Here is a 17,062-nt window from a genome sequence, read left to right as displayed (position 1 = left end):
ACAGGATTTGGTGAGGTAAACCATGAAAAAAAAAAAAAGTGAAATCATTCAAGATGTCAGCGAAGGCTGCAGAGGAATTTAGGGAGTACTTAGATTTTTTTTTTTTTTGACAGGTAACCCTGGTGGCGCAGTGGTTAAGTGCTACAGCTGCTAACCAAAGCGTCGGCAGTTCGAATCTGCCAGGCGCTCCTTGGAAACTCTATGGGGCAGTTCTACTCTGTCCTATAGGGTCGCTCTGAGTTGGAATCAACTTGACGGCACTGGGTTTGGTTTTTTTTTTTTGGTAGATAAAATAGCCTTCAGTAGAAAAAGTAAGACACGTTGATTTACAAGAGCGCGATATGGACTGTGTATAATGAAAGGGAGAACGTGGAGAAATGGAGACTTGTCAAGTTAAGAGTGATTTTTTTTTAATGTCCTTAAATCATTAAGTTTTCTGCGTAATGACAAACAATTGCAGTAGACTGTTGGCAGCGTGTAATATCCAAAGAAAACTCAAGATGTTTCCATCAATCTATCTCTGCCAAGAAGAGAGACCAGGGAGTCAAAAGCCATTGTCCCCTGTCTTGTGGCCAGCCGTTGGGACTGCACCCACCCCAGCATCACGCCGGCCCTGGGTGATGGTGTGCTCACGGCCTCTGCTGGAGTCTGGACCGCCCAGGGCTAGGCCAGGCAGCAGAAAGGGCCTGCTGGACCTCCCTTCTTCCCCTTCACAGAGAACCTTGGACTTCCAGTCAAAGCCAGGCTTCCTGTCGCCAAACTTGTTTTCTTTATGAGGGAAACATAATCTCTCAAAGGTTGGGGTGGACAAGCATGCAAAGCAGCCTAACAGTGCTCTATTTTGTGGAGTGCTCATTTTATGCAAAACCTTCTGAAATAAATCAATCATCCCGTAAGCATGAGGAGGCGTGAGGCTGCAGGTCAGGAAGGACAAGGTTGTGGGGAGAGGCCAGATCTTGGTGCCAAACGGGACGACAGGTCTTTCCCTCTAGTGCCCAGGACTCCCCGTGTCTCCGCTGCTGCCAGTAGGTGGCGGCACTCGTGGGGCCCTGGGACCCGGAGCTGGGCACGCTCAATCAGTACTTGGTCCCCTTGGCGGGGCTGCAGATAGGAGTTCACTGCCGTACTTCAGCCGCTCCTCCACCTGCACTAGGGCCGAATCTGGGGAAGTGTGGATTTGACGTTTCTTCATGGAAGTGACACCCTGCAAGTAGTAGAGGGGCCTCTAAGAGCAGTGTGTGGTCACAAACAGTAGGGCTCTGTAGCGGAGGGTCCCCCTCACTCACCTGAGAAGGACGCTGAGCTTGTGAGGGGAAGGCAAGAGGGAGGGAGAGAGAAGGGAAGAAGGAAGGAAGAAAAGAAGGAAGGAAGGGGGGAGGAAAGGAAGGGAGGAAGGAAAAGATAGAAAGAGAGCAAAAGAGGAAGGAAGGACAGAAGGAAGGATAAAGAGAAAGAAATAAAAATCTAAAGAGTTGTGAGTTCTCTATCCAAAAACAGGTTTATAAGTAAATGTTTACTTTTAACTATTTAAATCTAATAATTGAGCAATTACTTTCTTTTCATGCAGATGTTATTCAAAATTTCTGGAGGGAAAGTATGCTGCTTCCCGAGTGGAAGGTCAGAAGTGAGAGTTCAGAGTCTCGAGTCCTGGAAAGCTTTGATAAGCAAATACTGCTGAGCCCTCGCTCTCTCTCCATTGGTTGCTTCTTCACCGCCAGATTTTGACACAAATAATCAGATTGAAAATCAGGGAGGGGAACAGAAGAGGAAAAACACACGCAGAGAAAAAAAAAAAGGAGAAGTATATTTGTGTAGAGCGTCACGAAGTTGACAGAGTGGAGACTGTTCCCAGAGAGAGGTTCCCCAGAGAGAGGCGGTGAAGTTCCCACCACAGGACCCTCAGGGCGCAGGAAGCAAGAGCTGGAAGGCGGAACTGCTCCCAACAGGTGAGTGCTTTCAAATGCCACCTCTGTGGGCTCCTTTTAAAATTTGCATGCCTGACTTCGATTGTTTTAAAGCAGGCTACCTAGTTCCTTTTGCAGTTATAGGAAGAATAAGATGGACTGGAAAGTCTTTTATAGGATGTAGCTTTCATCCCTTGTACCAAGGGGAGGAAGAGGTGGTAAGGAGACAGGGTAACAAGATCAGCATTCTTTGAAAAGCTACACCTTCCCCAAAAGACACATAAACACACTTTTCAAAGCTTGACTTTAGGCTGTCAGACTTCACCTACGTGCACAAATGTCATCCACGCACAACATCCCAGCTCTTTCAAGGACCTGGGCAGTGCATGGGATGAGAGTACCCATAGAACAATGCATTGAGGAGCCTGAGTTGGTGTCCCCACGAGGACCAACGCCAACTAGCCCTGTCCCTCCTTCACTCTGAACCTTTCTTCCTCTGTAATTGAGAGAACTCTGCAGGGACTTCCAGCCCCAGTTTCCCAGAATCTTAGCAACCTTCAGGAACATTCCCAGAACACTTTTAGAGTCATGCACCCTTCCACTCAGAGCCTACTTCCCCCCGGGAAAAGGGCTGACATCTCCCACTGCATACCCCCAATCCCCACGTCCAGGAACAATAGGACTCCGGGAGGGGAGGTAGTGTCTCCATCTCTCCCTCCTTGTGATTGTCAAAGTCTTTTCCACCCATTTTGGGAGAAAGAACCAAGTTAGAGAGTCTTTGGGCATCCAGGGAGAGGCATTCACTTTAAAACAGGGCTTGTTAAGGGGTCCAGGAGCCCTGGTGGCACAGTGTTTAAGAGCTCAGCTGCTAACCAAAAGGTTGGCAGTTAGAATCCACCAGCTGCTCTTTGGAAACCATATGGGGCAGTTCTACTCTGTCCTATAGGGTCCCTATGAGTCAACTCAATGGCAACGGGTTTGGTTAAGGGGTCCACAGGATGGTGTGGGTATACGCCTGTGTACGTTTTTCTGGGGAGAAAACCCACAGCTTTCATCAGGTTCTTGGGGGTTAATTTACAGTTTTTGGGCGGGTGTGGCAGATATTAGTTCTGGCCCAGCTGCAATTAGCCACCTGGGCTCACACCTAGATACTTTGTAGCAGGCCACAGGTAGGATATTTCAGAGTCTAGCCAAGTGGGGAGTTTCTTGTCCTCAAAAGTGTTGCAGAAATTCTTCAGAGAAGATTTGGGAGGTCTCTTCCAGCTCTTAGATTTTGGAGTCCAGATTCTGGTTTCCCAGCAGAAAGTTCCTTGAGAACATTCTTGGGGAACTTCAGAGAGCTATGCCTGGTTTAAGTTTGATTGATGGAGTCCCTCAAATCCAGTGCAGACCATTTTCTCCAGGCTTTCAGGAGGGCTGGAGTGGGGTGGGGTGGGGTGCTCCTGGGGAGAGCACAAAGGCTCCAGGAGGCTCTGGGGCCAGACCACCCGCAGGAAAATAGCCAGATCACCCTCAGTGCTTCACTGTCTATGTCTTGACCCTCAGCAGAAACAACAGAAAACCCTACCCCCACTTTAGTCTAAAAACCTGTTGCTTTGGAACGGATTCCAACTCATAGTGCCCACGTGTGTGTCAGACTAGAACTGTGCTCCAGAGGGTTTTCAGTGGCTGATTTTTCAGCGGAAGTAGATCACCAGGACTTCTTCTGAGGAGCTGCTGGATAGACTTGAACTGTCAACCTTTCGGTTAGTAGCCGAGCACATTAGCCATTGTGCTACCTAGGGATTCCCACTCTAGTCTAACCTGTTGCCATCGAGTCGATTCCAACTCATAGCGAACCTACAGGACAGAGTAGGACTGCCCCATAGAGTTTCCAAGGAGCAGCTGGTGGATTCGAACTGCCAATGTTTCGTTTAGTAGCTGTAGCACTTAACCACTATGCCACCAGGGTTTCCTAGAGAAAGGCTTTTTGTTCATTAGTTTCCGGGAACCTGAACCAATGGGAGCTGCTTTAACCTCTAATACCGAGAAGCTTGGGAAGTGTTTCATCTACCTACTTTTGCCGTTGCTATTTCTCGGAGGAGACATTTGAGAACTTCCAAATTTCAAATAAAAATAATGATACCTCTCTATTAAAAAAAAAAATTGGGCCCCCTAAAATGACTGGGGCATCCTCCTCCCCCAACTTGAGTCCTGCATGGAAAGGTTTATTTTGGTTTTCTTTTCCTTGAGTAGCATCTTTAAGCATAAAGGAAGTCAGAAGGGTCCTCCGCAGCTGACCCTGAGAAACGACTGAGTCTTACCCAACCCTCCTGAAAAGGGAACCCCTAACGATGAGCTTCTTAGTCAAGGTGGGTCAGTCTCTCACTGAAGGTCAACGAATCATACATGAGATTTTAAAGCAAAGGGGAAGTTTAGAAATCTCTTAGTCCAACGGTCCCTTTTGAGAGATAGGAAAACCAAGCCCCAGGTTGGTGGCTGAAGTGGTCAAGTACAAGGTCACAAAAACGGACTCATCCCCCTGGGAGCAGAAAAATCACAGGCCTGTTTATCTAGCTCAACCTGGAAGTCAATGTAGGGGACCCAGCCTGGGCTACAGGGCTGCCCCCCTCAAAGCACCAACTGAGATTCTGACTCAGGTTCAGGGGACCCTCTATCAGGATTGGGGGTTTATGAAGAGATGTTAACAGTGGCCCTCTTTCCGGAGGCTTGATACCATCAAGGCCTCAGTTTTATGAAGAAATCTTAGGCTTCTTTCACAATCTCTGCTCTTAGCTCTTTCTCATGTGAATCAAAATGGAGTGGTTGTTAATTAACTACAATATAGGTGATTGGTTCCTTTTTTTTTTTTAAGTTAACAGGGGCCAAAAGGAAGTTCGTTCGGTATTTGGCCCTCACTGTAAGCTTAAGAGCTTAGGGCTTGGCCGTGGGGTTAGCAGAGAGAACCCTGGGGAAGGAAGGAAGAGGGGATTCAGGGTTTAGGGAGATCACTAGAATAGGACCCAAGAATCACCTGCCTTCAACTTGGCGCACCCAGGTGTTAGACCCCTCGCTCCCCCATGTAAGTGCTTAGCCTGTGTTCAGTGAACACGAGAGGGTTACTGTTGTACTTGTCTTGGTTTCAAATCACTTGACCTCCAGGGTCTCCTCCAGTTCTAAGTTTAAGGGAAGACCAACGCTTCCTGAAACTCATTCTCTCAGCTGCGTCTCCACCTGCAACTCTTCAGGAACAGATGTGGGGCCTTTGGGTGCTGGAAAAGACTTGAAGATCAAGGAATTGATTTTCCCACCCTGTTGCTCCAGCAACTATCCTTACCCTTCCTGGTTCAGGCTGTGTTCACTGCAGGTTGAAAGGACCACAGATGGTAATGGGTAGAGCGCTGGGCTAGGAGTCAAAGACACCCTGCTGCGGTGGGGCCTTGGAAAAGTCACTTTCCTCTCTAAGCCTGTTTCCCTGCCTGTGACCCAGAAGGACAATCCCTGCAACCCTCACCCTGGTGTTGAGTTCAATGACATAATGTATACCAGGGGACTTGAAATGCTGTCCTGCTTTCCTCCTTAGCCTGTCAGTTCCCTCACTGAGAAAATGCCTGAGACAGGCACTGCCCAGCACCTGGCACACAGTCTGCACTGAATAAATGCCCACCCTTCGGCCTGATGGTTATGAGCTTGGGGTCCTGGCTCACCTAGCTCTGCCCAGGATCATTCAAGGTCTCTCAGCCTCAGTGCCTCCTCTGTAAAATGGGGTAGCAGCGGGACTCACCTCACAGAGTTAAGGAGTTGAGGCTAAGTAGATCCTGGCTGTAAAAAGTATTTCCTGGTGTTCTGTTGCATCAGCTTTAACGCTTAGCTTTGGTTCTGGTTGTTTTACTAATAAAATGTTATGCATTAAAAAAAAAAAAAAGGTCATCTTTTGATTGAGAGAGAGACCACAGCCCTCCAAGACCCCTGCAGAAACAAAGGGTGAGGGGAACCTAGCCCCTAGCTCATGGGGGTCCCCTCTTGCTCCACCAGGATCTGGCCTCCCCAGGGGGTTTCCTGAAGTGAAGAGTTAGAAGGGGGAAGGAAGGGGGGTTGTTGGGAGCCCTTGTGGGGGAGGGGGAGGAGCAGGAGGAGGAAGACGTGTCCCTGGGAGATAAGGCTGCCTAGCAAGCCTGGGGAGGGGGAGGGCGGGCAGCAGTCCCAAGCCACTTTTGTTCTGAGAGCTGAGAATCTGACAGCTGGAAGGGACCTCAGAGGTCTTTGCACTCCACCCCTTTATTTTAGGGCCCAGAGAGGGAAGTCTATGGTGACTGCTGTGGCTTGGGACTGGGTCTTCTGACATTGGTCTAGGGCTCATCCCCACCCTAAAGCATCTTCCTTCGTCCAGGGCTGATTCATCCACTGTCCTTTTGGTACAAATGGTTAATGTGCTCGGCTGCTAACCAAAAGATTGGTGGTTCCAGTCCATGCAGAGGCCTCTCAGAAGAAAGGGGTGGCAATCGCCTTCTGAAAAGTCAGCAATTGAAAACCCTGTGGAGCACAGTTCTACTCTGACACACGTGCGGTCGCCATGAGTCGGAGCTGAGCTGACGGCAACTGGTTTTTTGGACTATGGGCCAGGAGCTGGGGATAAGGCAAGAACACTGCACAGGGCCTGCCCCCAGAAGCTCCTGTCCAGCAGGCGAAGATACCACCCTTGGCTGGACACTCAGTGCAGCCCAGGCACCTGGCTGAGCACTTTTTTTTTTTTTCTTTACTCTCAGTTAAACTTTTTTTTTTTAATTTTTATTGTGCTTTAAGTGAAACTTTATAAATCGAGTCAGTCTCTCACACAAAAATTTATATACACCTTGCTATATACTCCTAGTTGCTCTCCCCCTAATGAGACAGCACACTCCTTCCCCCTACTCTCTATTTTTGTGTCCATTTAGCCAGCTTCTGACCCCCTCTTCTCTCTCTTCTCCAGACAGGAGCTGCCCACATAGTCTCATGTGTCCACTTGATCCAAGAAACTTACTGTTCACCAGTATCATTTTCTATCCCATAGTCCAGTCCAAGCCCTGTTTTAAGAGTTGGCTTTGGGGATGGTTCCTGTCTTGGGCTAAAAGAAGGTCTGGGGACCATGACCTTGGGTCCTTTCAGTCTGAGTCAGACCATTAAGTCTGGTCTTTTTGTGAGAATTTGAAGTCTGCATCCCGCAGCAATCCTGCTCCCTCAGGGGTTCTCTGTTGTGTTCCCAGTCAGGGCAGCTGCCTGAGCACTTTACACATCTATTTGTAACAAATGGAACTCATTTCTTGCTCTCAGCAATCCCATGAGGTTGGGTTGTGATCCTCACTTAGCAGATTCAGACACTGAGGCTCTGAGCCCTTCATTGACAAGCCCTGCAGCCAGGAGGGGTGGACCAGGGAGTGACACCTCAGGCAGAGCTGCCACAGCCCAAACTCTGGATGCCCCCAGAGGGCTCTGGCAAAGGGCACAGGCAGACCCTCTGGGGGGGCCCTCTTCTGCCATACTGTGGGTCATCGCCTCAGGAAAGGGACCAACCAACCTGCCCTGGAAGCAGAGCTCCAAGCTGTCCTCTGTAATCTCCCGCCTCCCACCCTGCTCCTCAGCCGAGGCCTTATCGCCCAGGCCCTCACTCTTGTTCAGGAGCAGCCAAATCCCCTTCCCGCGCTTGGTCCTATCACCCCTGCAGCCCTTCGTGACGGCTGGCATGGGGCGGGGTGGGGGAAGATGTGCTTGGAGGCCTGGGGAATGAGGCTGTGCTCAGCATGGAGGTGGAGACCATGTGGAACAACCCAAAGATGTTCTTTGCCTCCCAGGTGCCCTTAGGATCATTAGGGCACAGAGGGTTCTACCCCGAAGGCCAGGAGGTTGGGGGTGTCCAGGGTGGTTGAGCCCTGCCACTCCCTCCCACCCCCACCCCGAGGCAGCAAGGGCAGGTCCCTTCACCAGTTTGGTCCGTGGTTTCCTTCCCTACCTCCCTGATGGGTGGGTTCAATGACAAGGCTGGGCTGGGCTGCCCACTGCTCAGCTCTCAGAGCCGGGGGCCCTCTTTCTCCATGTCCACAAGAAAGCTTTAGGTCTCCAGGTAGATGCAGTTGAGGGCCGGTCCTCTTGGGCCTTGAGTCCTGCACACAACTTCAACCCACCAAACTCCTCAGAGAGAAAGAAGACCCCTCTCTGGGCACCAGACACTGGGCTGGGATGTGGACAAGGCACAGCCCTGCTCTAACTGCAGCAACACCCAACTTACCCAATAACGTGGATTTGTGATTGAGGGTGGCCTGCTTGCTGCAGGCTGCTGCCTGCCAGGCCGCCCTGTGATAGGCACTGAATACCCGTAAGCCTGGCAATGGTGGCGTCATTCTTAGTCCCACCTTACAAAAAAAAAGAATAGGCCCAGAGAGGTTAAGTGTCTGCTCCAAATTGCACAGGTGAGAGGGTTTTCAAACCCAAGCATCTGACTCCCAAACCTAAGCTCAGGTTGCCTCTTTCTATGGCACCTGAGTGCTGACTCCACCAGATCTCAAATGCCGCTTTCTAGATTCGGGGTCCACAGTGCGTCAAATCTGGGGACATCCCTGTGCTTCTTTGCTGGCAGTGCCAACTTGAGCAGGCCGATACCGGCATTTTCTAGACTGTGGGTTTTGATTTCAGGAGGTGGTTCTAAAATATGGAGAAGGAAGCCCTCTTGTCCCTCCTAACCTTTCTCACCCCTCTGCCCTGGCAGGTGTGGGGTACACGCTGAGAATGCCACGCTCCTTCCTGGTGAAGAGCAAGAAGGCTCACACCTACCACCAGCCCCGTGTCCAGGAGGATGAGCTGGCCTGGCCTCCTGTCCTGACCCCTGGTGAGTCAGAGGCCAAGCTGGCCTCCCACTGCACCCACCCTGGGTGCCCTGCCCTACATGATAAGGGATGCACCCAAAGTAGCTCCCTTTTCCAAGTCTGGAATGCAGGAGGAGCTTGATAAATGTTGGTTAAAAGAATGAATGAAAAGAGCAAGTGAATGAATGAATGCACCCACCTTTTCTGACTCCGATGGTCTTGTCTTTCCACAGTGGCCAGGGACCAGGCCCTGAGCAATGGCCCTATCCTCAGCACCTTGTTCACAAACCAGTGCCTGGATTGGACCAGCCTCAAACGGGAGCCTGAGCCGGAGCTGGACCGGAGCTTGACCAGGATGGCCTCAGCCCCAGGTACCCAGCCAAGGGGGGTATGCCAAGGAGCGTGGGGTGGGGATGGACTCCGAAAGCAGGGGCCCTTGGAATCATGGAGTCTGAGGAAAGAGCGACAAGGTTATTTGGATGCAATCTGACTCTCCAGCTTCTACTTGAACTCCTCCTGGCCGAGGAGCTCATTCCTAATGAGTGTCTCTGCGTAGGTGGGTCAGGAGACAGCAGCTGGGCAGGTTGATGCAGTGGCTGAGGTGGGTGCTCTTGAGGGGCCGTTTTTCTGGCTGAGGAGCCACAATGAGGACACAGCAGACCCCCTAATATTTTGGGTTATACACCAAAACCCTACGTGTGAGGTAGCTAAGTGAAGGCAGGTGGGGAGTGGGGGTCTTAGTTTGGGTTTTTGGTTTCCTGGCACTTCCTGCTGCCCCGTGCACAGGCAGAGCAGACAAAGAAAATAATCTGGTGTGCAAGGAAATGGTAGCGCAGAGGAGATACAAGGGGGGCACTGACAGCGTTTGCTACAGGGCTTCCTTTTCACAGCCCAGCCACCATCATCATCACCTTTCTCTTCTCTATACAATCCTCGTCTCCCTCACATCATCATTACCTTCACCCCCCTCACCTCCCTCACCACCCTCATCATCCTCACCTGCCTCACCTCCCTCACCGCAGTATCCTCACCTCCCCCACCACTCTCATCACCCTCACCACCCTCACCATGCTCACCTCCCATACCACTTTCATCATCACAGCCAACAGATGGTGATGTGTCTTGAGTTCTATGCACTGTGCTGAACATTCACAAATATGATCTCATTGAATCCTCACCTGCGACCCAGGTAGTGTTATTTTCCCCCAGTTTATAGAAAAGGCAACTGAGTCTCAGAAAGAGGAAGTCACATGCCCAAGTTCACCCAGCTGGCAAGTGGAGGAGCCAAGGATAGACCTGGGTCTTGGTGACCCTGTAGCCTCTCCCAGGCGCAGCCATGCTCAGCAGATCTAGGCTCACCTGGAATGTGCCCCTCTGTCCACAGAGGACCCTGTTGTGATGTCCCGACCTCAGGACAGTGACTCGCCACCCTCCGACTCACCCCCGTTCTATAAGCCCAGCTTCTCCTGGGATGCCCTGACCTCATCCTATGGCCATAGCTACCGGCAGGCCCCCTCCACCATGCAGTCTGCCTTCCTGGAGCGCTCTGTCAGTCTGTACGGCAGCCCACTGGTGCCCAGCACCGAGCCCCCCTTGGACTTCAGCCTCCGCTACTCCCCAGGCATGGATGCATACCATTGCCTCAAGTGCAACAAGGTGAGCAGCCCAGGGAACAGCTGGGCACACAGGGCCTACTCAGCATCCCCTCTCCAGTGAGCCAGCTGCTATGAAGCCTGGGTGTTACCTGTATTATGGGCCTTCGGAGTCCTGGGGGATTAAGGGTTTAGAATGTTCATCCTTATCTCCATTTATTGAGCCCTAACCATGTGCTTGGCCCTACGCTAAGCACTTGATGTGCAGGACCTCGTGAACCCTGGTAAGTAGGCTTTGTTACCTCCAGTGTATGGATGAAGGGCTAGGTCTCAGAGAGGTTCAGTCACTTGCCTAAGATCACAGAGCAAGGAAATATGAGAACCATCATTCAAACCTAGCTCTGGCCAACTCCTGGCTCATAATCCCTAGGCTGTTTAGCCTCTGGCTGGGGCTAGAAGGGACCTTCCAGATCCCCTCTCCCAACCCTCATTTTACAGACAGGAAACCAAGCCACAGAGAGGGAAAGGGACCTGCCCAAGACACATAGCAGCAGGAGAATTGGCAGTCCTGTGCTGCAACCAGGCATGGAGGTGGAGAGAGTGGGAGTGGTCATGGGACCCCAGGCTTTGTCTCTATCTCTGCAGCCCCCAGTGGTTTCTTGCTCTACCCCTGCCCCCAGGTGTTCTCCACCCCCCACGGGCTCGAGGTGCATGTCCGCCGCTCCCACAGCGGGACCCGGCCCTTCGCCTGTGACGTCTGTGGCAAAACCTTCGGCCACGCTGTGAGCCTGGAGCAGCACACACACATCCACTCCCAGGTGGGCAGCTGGCCAAGCACAGGGCCCATTGCCAGCTCTGTGCTTCCCTCAGGAAGCCTAGGGGGTGGGTCTCTTGCCAACTGCCCACCTCCCCTGGTCTGGGTCTCCAAACACGCACCTTTAACACATTTTGGTCCCTGATTGATAGAGTCAGCTTCATGTCCAATTGGAAGAGGATTTTGCCCTGAATGGGATTTCAGGGCCAACGAGATGTCTGGGATGCTCAGAAATGATCCCGCCCATTGGATGGTCCGAGCAGGTTCCCTCAGCTTTGAGGCCCTCAACACTTAGAATCTTGGAGTTAGGCTTAAACGTTCATCTCATCCCACTTAGCCCTGCCTGAAACAGGAACCTCTTCTAAGTGTTCCATCCAGGTAGAGTACCTGAAACTGACATGGGTCCCTAACACCTGGAGCAGGTGGGGAAAGCAGACTATCTCGAGAACTTCCACTCAAGAGCACGTACCAGCTGGCAGGCACCAGCTCAGTTGTCTACCTTCAATCCTCCCAACAGGCCTTTCAGGTCATTGCTATCACTTTTGTGATGCCCAGTGAGTCTTAGGGAGGTTACGTGGGATTAAGATTGGGCCCCAATAATTAAGACTTTTAACTAAATCACTGCACTCAACAAACTCACTTTGGGTTTTCATAAGATGCAAAGCCCTTGGAAAAACTCCCAGATCAGTCAGTCCATCAATCACTCAACGAACATTTTTTGAGGCTTATTTTGAATGAAATTCTGTGAAATTCACAGAGAAAAATCCCTCAGGAGACCAGTTAGGCCCCAAGTCCCGGCACCTCCTGGGAGGCAGGCTGGGTGACCCCTGGGCCTTGCTTCTTCAGGCCCCTGTAGGCCACCGCAACGCAGTCTCCTGTTCCTCAGGGGATGCCGGCCGGGTCCAGTCCTGCGCTCAGCTTGGCACTCGTGGGTGGCGAGGCCCCGCCTGCGCCTGACCCCCCGGGGCCTCGTTTCCTCCGGCAGGAGCGCAGCTTCGAGTGCCAGATGTGTGGCAAAGCCTTCAAGCGCTCATCCACCCTGTCCACTCACCTGCTGATCCACTCAGACACGCGGCCGTATCCCTGCCAGTTCTGCGGCAAGCGCTTCCACCAGAAGTCGGACATGAAGAAGCACACCTACATCCACACTGGTGAGCCCGCTCCCTTGCCTGTCAGGCACTCTGCCCCGCCCTCCCCTTCCCTGGCCAGTGTCTCTCCAGGCCAAGCCCACCCAGGACCCACAGAGAGCCAGCAGGCCTGGGAACTGCCCAGGTCACCACGCTGGCCTCTGGGGGCACCTCTATCTTTCATGAAAGACACATTCAAAGGCCCCTGGCTTGAGGATGGGATTAGGGTCAGGTTACAAAGAGAATGGCCACTCCCTGGTGGAGGCCTGGCTGCACGGGGCTACCTAAATACGCTTAATGCATAGAAAGAGTCCCTGGGTGGTGCAAACGATTAAGTGCTCAACTACCAGCTGAAGGGTTGGCTGTTCAATCCCACCCAAAGACGCCTTTGAAGATAGGTCTTTCGATCTGCTTCCAGAAGGTCACAGCCTTGAAAATCCTATGGAGCAGTTCTATTCTGCACACATGGGGTCTCTGTGAGTAGGAATCAACTCGAGGCCAACTAACAGCAACAATAATGCCTAGAAAAAACACTGGAAGGAAGCCCACCAAAACGTCAACACTCATTATCTCTAGGTAGAAGTGGAGTAGCAGTGAATATTCCATCCATTCATCATTTATTCCTCAGATATTTACCAAGTGCCTCTTTTGCGCCCAGCCCTGTGCCAGGTGCTGGGACATATTGATAAGCAAGATAGATCCAGCCCTAGTCCTAAGCAAGCTTTGTCGTCCAGTATGGGTGGAAGAGGATCTGGGTTTTGTTCTGCTTATCTGCCTTTTCTAATTATTGCCTAAAGTGGGTTGGTTATGAAATAAAACATGATAAAGATTCAGAAAGCAAAGGCAGAGCAGAAGGGCAGCTTGCCTGGCGTAGATGCCCTGACCCCGTCCTTGCTACCCACCAGGTGAGAAGCCACACAAGTGCCAGGTGTGTGGGAAGGCCTTCAGCCAGAGCTCCAACCTCATCACCCATAGCCGGAAGCATACAGGCTTCAAGCCCTTCACCTGTGAGCTGTGTACCAAGGGTTTCCAGCGCAAGGTGGACCTGCGGCGGCACCGCGAGAGCCAGCACAACCTCAAGTGAGGGCGTGCCCACTGCCTACTCCTGGCCAGCCCGCCTTGATGTCCTGTAACTCGGAGGCAGGCCAGGAGGGAGGCCAGCTGCACACACCTGGATCCTCAGTCTCCTAGAAGCAGCACTGGACTGGAAGTCTTTGAGCTCGTTCTGAGACCCACGAATTTGCTGTGTGACCTTGGGCAAGTCACTTTTCCTCTCTGGACCTGTCTCCTGCTGTAAAGTATAGGAGTGGGCTGGGTCTTTTCTGAGCTGAAGTTTTCACAGATAAAGAGCTCCAGTGCCTTCTCCAGGGTAGAGCCTTCCAGAGTACCCCACAGGGACAGGGGTGTCAAGGATGGACTAAAGCTGAACCAACAGAGAATCCTCTCCCTGCCTGCTGCCCCCCTGGCTGGGACCTGGTCACCCTGGTGTTTAGAGGGGCTCTTTCTGGAAACCATGGATGGTCAGAGCTGCCTCTTGCCCCAGTGGGAGGCCTAGCACCCCTCTGCTTCAGCCACACATGCTGGCTGCCCCAGCTCTGACCAGCACTCAGCTGGCCACAGAGGTTCCAGTCCCGTTCTCAGGCAGTGGGGCCAGAGAAACCAGCAGTTCTTGCCATCAGAAGCGTGTTCCTTTCAACTGCTGTAAATAAAAATAAAGACAGATTCATTTACATTTTTTTATGGTGGTAAGTACAGTATATAGGTAACAAAACATTTGCCATCTTTATAATTGTCACATGTATGGTTTAGAGACATTAATTACATTCATCATATTGCACAACCATCGCTATTGAAATTCATTTACATTTGACAAAACCAAACCCATTGTCATCGAGTCAATTCTGACTCACAGCGACCCTATGGGACAGAGTAGAGCTGCCCCATAGGGTTTCCAAGGAGTAGCTGGTGGATTCAAAGGCCAGCAACCAAGCTCTTAAGGAGGGCTCCTTACATTTGATAAGCACTCATTAATCTCCTTCTAGCTGTAAGGCAGAAACCGTGGTGGAGTAGTGTTTAAGAGTTCGGCTGCTAACCAAAAAGTCGGCAATGGGTTTGTATTTTTTTTTTTTTTTTTGGTTAGGTGTAAGGCACTGAATGAGGCTTTGGAAGTTTGGGGAGGTTCATAAAAGCAGAGAAAGCTACAGAGGAACCCACAAACAAATTGGGGAGACTACAAGCAGAGCAAACTGATAAGTGCTGTAATAGAAGCCTAAGAGACCCTGTGTGACAAGATGACACAGAAGGGCAAGGTTAATGCAATCGGGGGTTATATCAGCTTCCTCTGGCTTCTGTAACAAACTGCCAAAATTTAATGGCTTAAAAACCAGGTCTTTGAACCGGTTCATTCCACTTCAACCTCCTGCTGAGAATTTGCATTTCAAACCCAGATATACTGAATCAGAATCTATATTTTAACAAATTCCCAGGTGATTCTTATGTATAATAAAAAATATACTTTTTAATGGATTTGATTTTATTTTTTTGGAGATCAGTTAAGATCTTAGGCAGATAGCAGCATTGTGTTTAACAGTAACCTAAAGCTGCGAGTTTTTTCCAGCTTTATAGTTTGGCATTCATTAAAAAAAAAAAAAGAAGAATTCTTCAGAAGTAAATCACTTGGGCAGAGATCTTTAGGGCATATCAATGCTGATGGCTTACAAGCATATTAATTTTGCTAATCTAGGTATGCTCACGAATTTAGAGCTTGAAAGCCAGAGACCAAAATAACATGCAAGCCAAAGCAAAGAAATACTAGGAAATTGTTGTTGTTGCTGTTAGTTGCCATTGAGTCAAGTCAACTCAGCAGCAACTCCATGTGTGCAAAGTAGAACTGTTACATAGAGTTTTCAAGGTTGTGACCCTTTAGAAGCAGATCACCAGGCCTGTCCTCTAAGGTGCTTCTCAGTGTCTTCAAACCACCAACCCTTTGGCCAGCAACTGAGCACTTAATTGTGCTACCCAGGGACTACAAAAAAATTACTATGGTTGAATTATTAATACCATCTAAAGTCAGAACCTTTTCATAGAAGCTTCATATATACATCCAAACTCCCTGAGGGACCACATTACTGGGCTGAGGGCTGGGGACCATGGTCTTGGGGACATCTAGCTCAATTGGTATAACATAGTTTATAAGGAAAATGTTCTACATCTGACTCTGGTGAGTAGCAACTAGGGTCTTAAAAGCTTGTGAGCAGCCATCTAAGATACTCCACTGGTCCCACCCTGCCTGGAGCAAGGGAGAAGAAAACCAAAGACACAAGGGACTAATGAACCACAACTACCACAGTCTCCACCAGACTGAGTCCATCACAACTAGATGGTGCCTGGCTGTTCTGACAGGGATCACAATAGAGGGTCTCGAACAGAGCTGGAGAAAAATATAGAACAAAATTCTAACTCACAAAAAAAGACCAGATTTACTGTCCTGACAGAGACTGGAGAAATGCTGAGATATGGCCCTTGGACACCCTTTTAGCTCAGTACTGAAGTCACCTCTGAGGTTCACCCTTCAGCCAAAGATTAGACAGGTCCATAAAACAAAACGAGACTAAATGGGCACATCAGCCCAGAAGTAAGGACAAGAAGGCAGAAGGGGGCAGGAAAGCTGGTAATAGGAAACCCAGGATCGACAAGGGAAGAGTATTGACATGTCATGGGATTGGAAAACAATGTCACAAAACAATATATGTATTGTTTAATGAGAAACTAATTTGCCCTGTAAAGCTTCATCTAAAGTACAATTTAAAAAAAAAGTAAAATAAAATCAGGACCTTTTAAGATAAAATGTTCACTGAATATATTCTAATTTGACTGACTCCAGATAGCATCACACTAAAGTATGGTCTCTACTTCATTCCTTCCCCTATCCCTAATCCTCATCTAATAAGTTAATGCTCTGAGAAATAGAAATTAGAAATAGGAAATAGGTATGTAGGTGGTGCAAAGAGTTTGCACTCAGCTGCTAACCGAAATGTTTGTTCTGGTTCAAACCCCTGCTGAGAATTTGCATTTCCACCCCAGATATACTGAATCAGGATCTACAGTTTAACAAGATCCCCAGGTGATTCTTATGTATAATAAAATTTGAGCACCACTGCTGTACTAGTCCCTAACTGGTCCCTAAGGGTGTTGCCTGGGAACTTGTTAGAAATGTAAATTCTTGGCAGGGGTTGGAACCTGAAGGATCCATTTGAAGTCCTAACTAAAATAACATGAATTGAATTCTCTTACAATGCTGGAGGTCAGAAATCCAAATGAGTCTTACAGGGTGTTGGCAGGGCTATGTTCTTTCTGGAGGCTGCAGGGAAGAAACCAGTTCCTTGTCACTTGCAGCTTCTAGAGGCTACCTGTGTCTTGGCTCATGGCCCCTTCCTCCATCTCCATCTTATCTCCTTTTTTGCTTTTGATCTTTGTGCTTCTTTCTTAAGGACCCCTGCAATTACACTGGGCCCACCTTGATAATCTAGGCTAATCTTCCCATCCCAAGATCCTTAATTTAATCACCATGGTAGGTTGAATAATGGCCTCCAAAGAGGTCTATATCCTAATCCCTAGAACCTGGGAATGGTACTGTACATGGCAAAAGGTTCTTTTGTAGATGTGATTAAATAAAGGATTTTGAGATGGGGAGATGATCCTGGATTATTCAAACCCAAAAATCAAACCCATTGGCATCCAGTCGATTACGACTCACAGTGACCCTCTAGGACAGAGTAAAACTGCCCCATAAGGTTTCCAAGGAGCAGCT

The 17,062-nt window shown here is 49.8% G+C and overlaps 1 protein-coding gene across 1 annotated transcript; it reads left to right on the top strand.

Moving 5' to 3' along the window:
* The first annotated feature begins 1,192 nt into the window (after nucleotides 1–1,192).
* On the top strand, nucleotides 1,193–16,169 carry GFI1B (growth factor independent 1B transcriptional repressor). The gene is made up of 7 exons (XM_003407465.3): nucleotides 1,193–1,946; nucleotides 8,623–8,742; nucleotides 8,953–9,090; nucleotides 10,104–10,375; nucleotides 10,992–11,129; nucleotides 12,111–12,276; nucleotides 13,158–16,169. The coding sequence occupies exons 2-7, from the start codon at nucleotides 8,643–8,645 to the stop codon at nucleotides 13,334–13,336; spliced, it is 993 nt and encodes a 330-aa protein (XP_003407513.1). The 5' UTR covers nucleotides 1,193–1,946; nucleotides 8,623–8,642; the 3' UTR covers nucleotides 13,337–16,169.
* The last annotated feature ends 893 nt before the right edge of the window (nucleotides 16,170–17,062 follow it).

The sequence above is a fragment of the Loxodonta africana genome, chromosome 9 (genome assembly GCF_030014295.1).
Source record: "Loxodonta africana isolate mLoxAfr1 chromosome 9, mLoxAfr1.hap2, whole genome shotgun sequence".
NCBI lineage: Eukaryota > Metazoa > Chordata > Mammalia > Proboscidea > Elephantidae > Loxodonta > Loxodonta africana.
The sequence above is the reverse complement of the archived record's forward strand: the minus strand, read 5'-3'. Positions and strand labels throughout refer to the sequence as shown.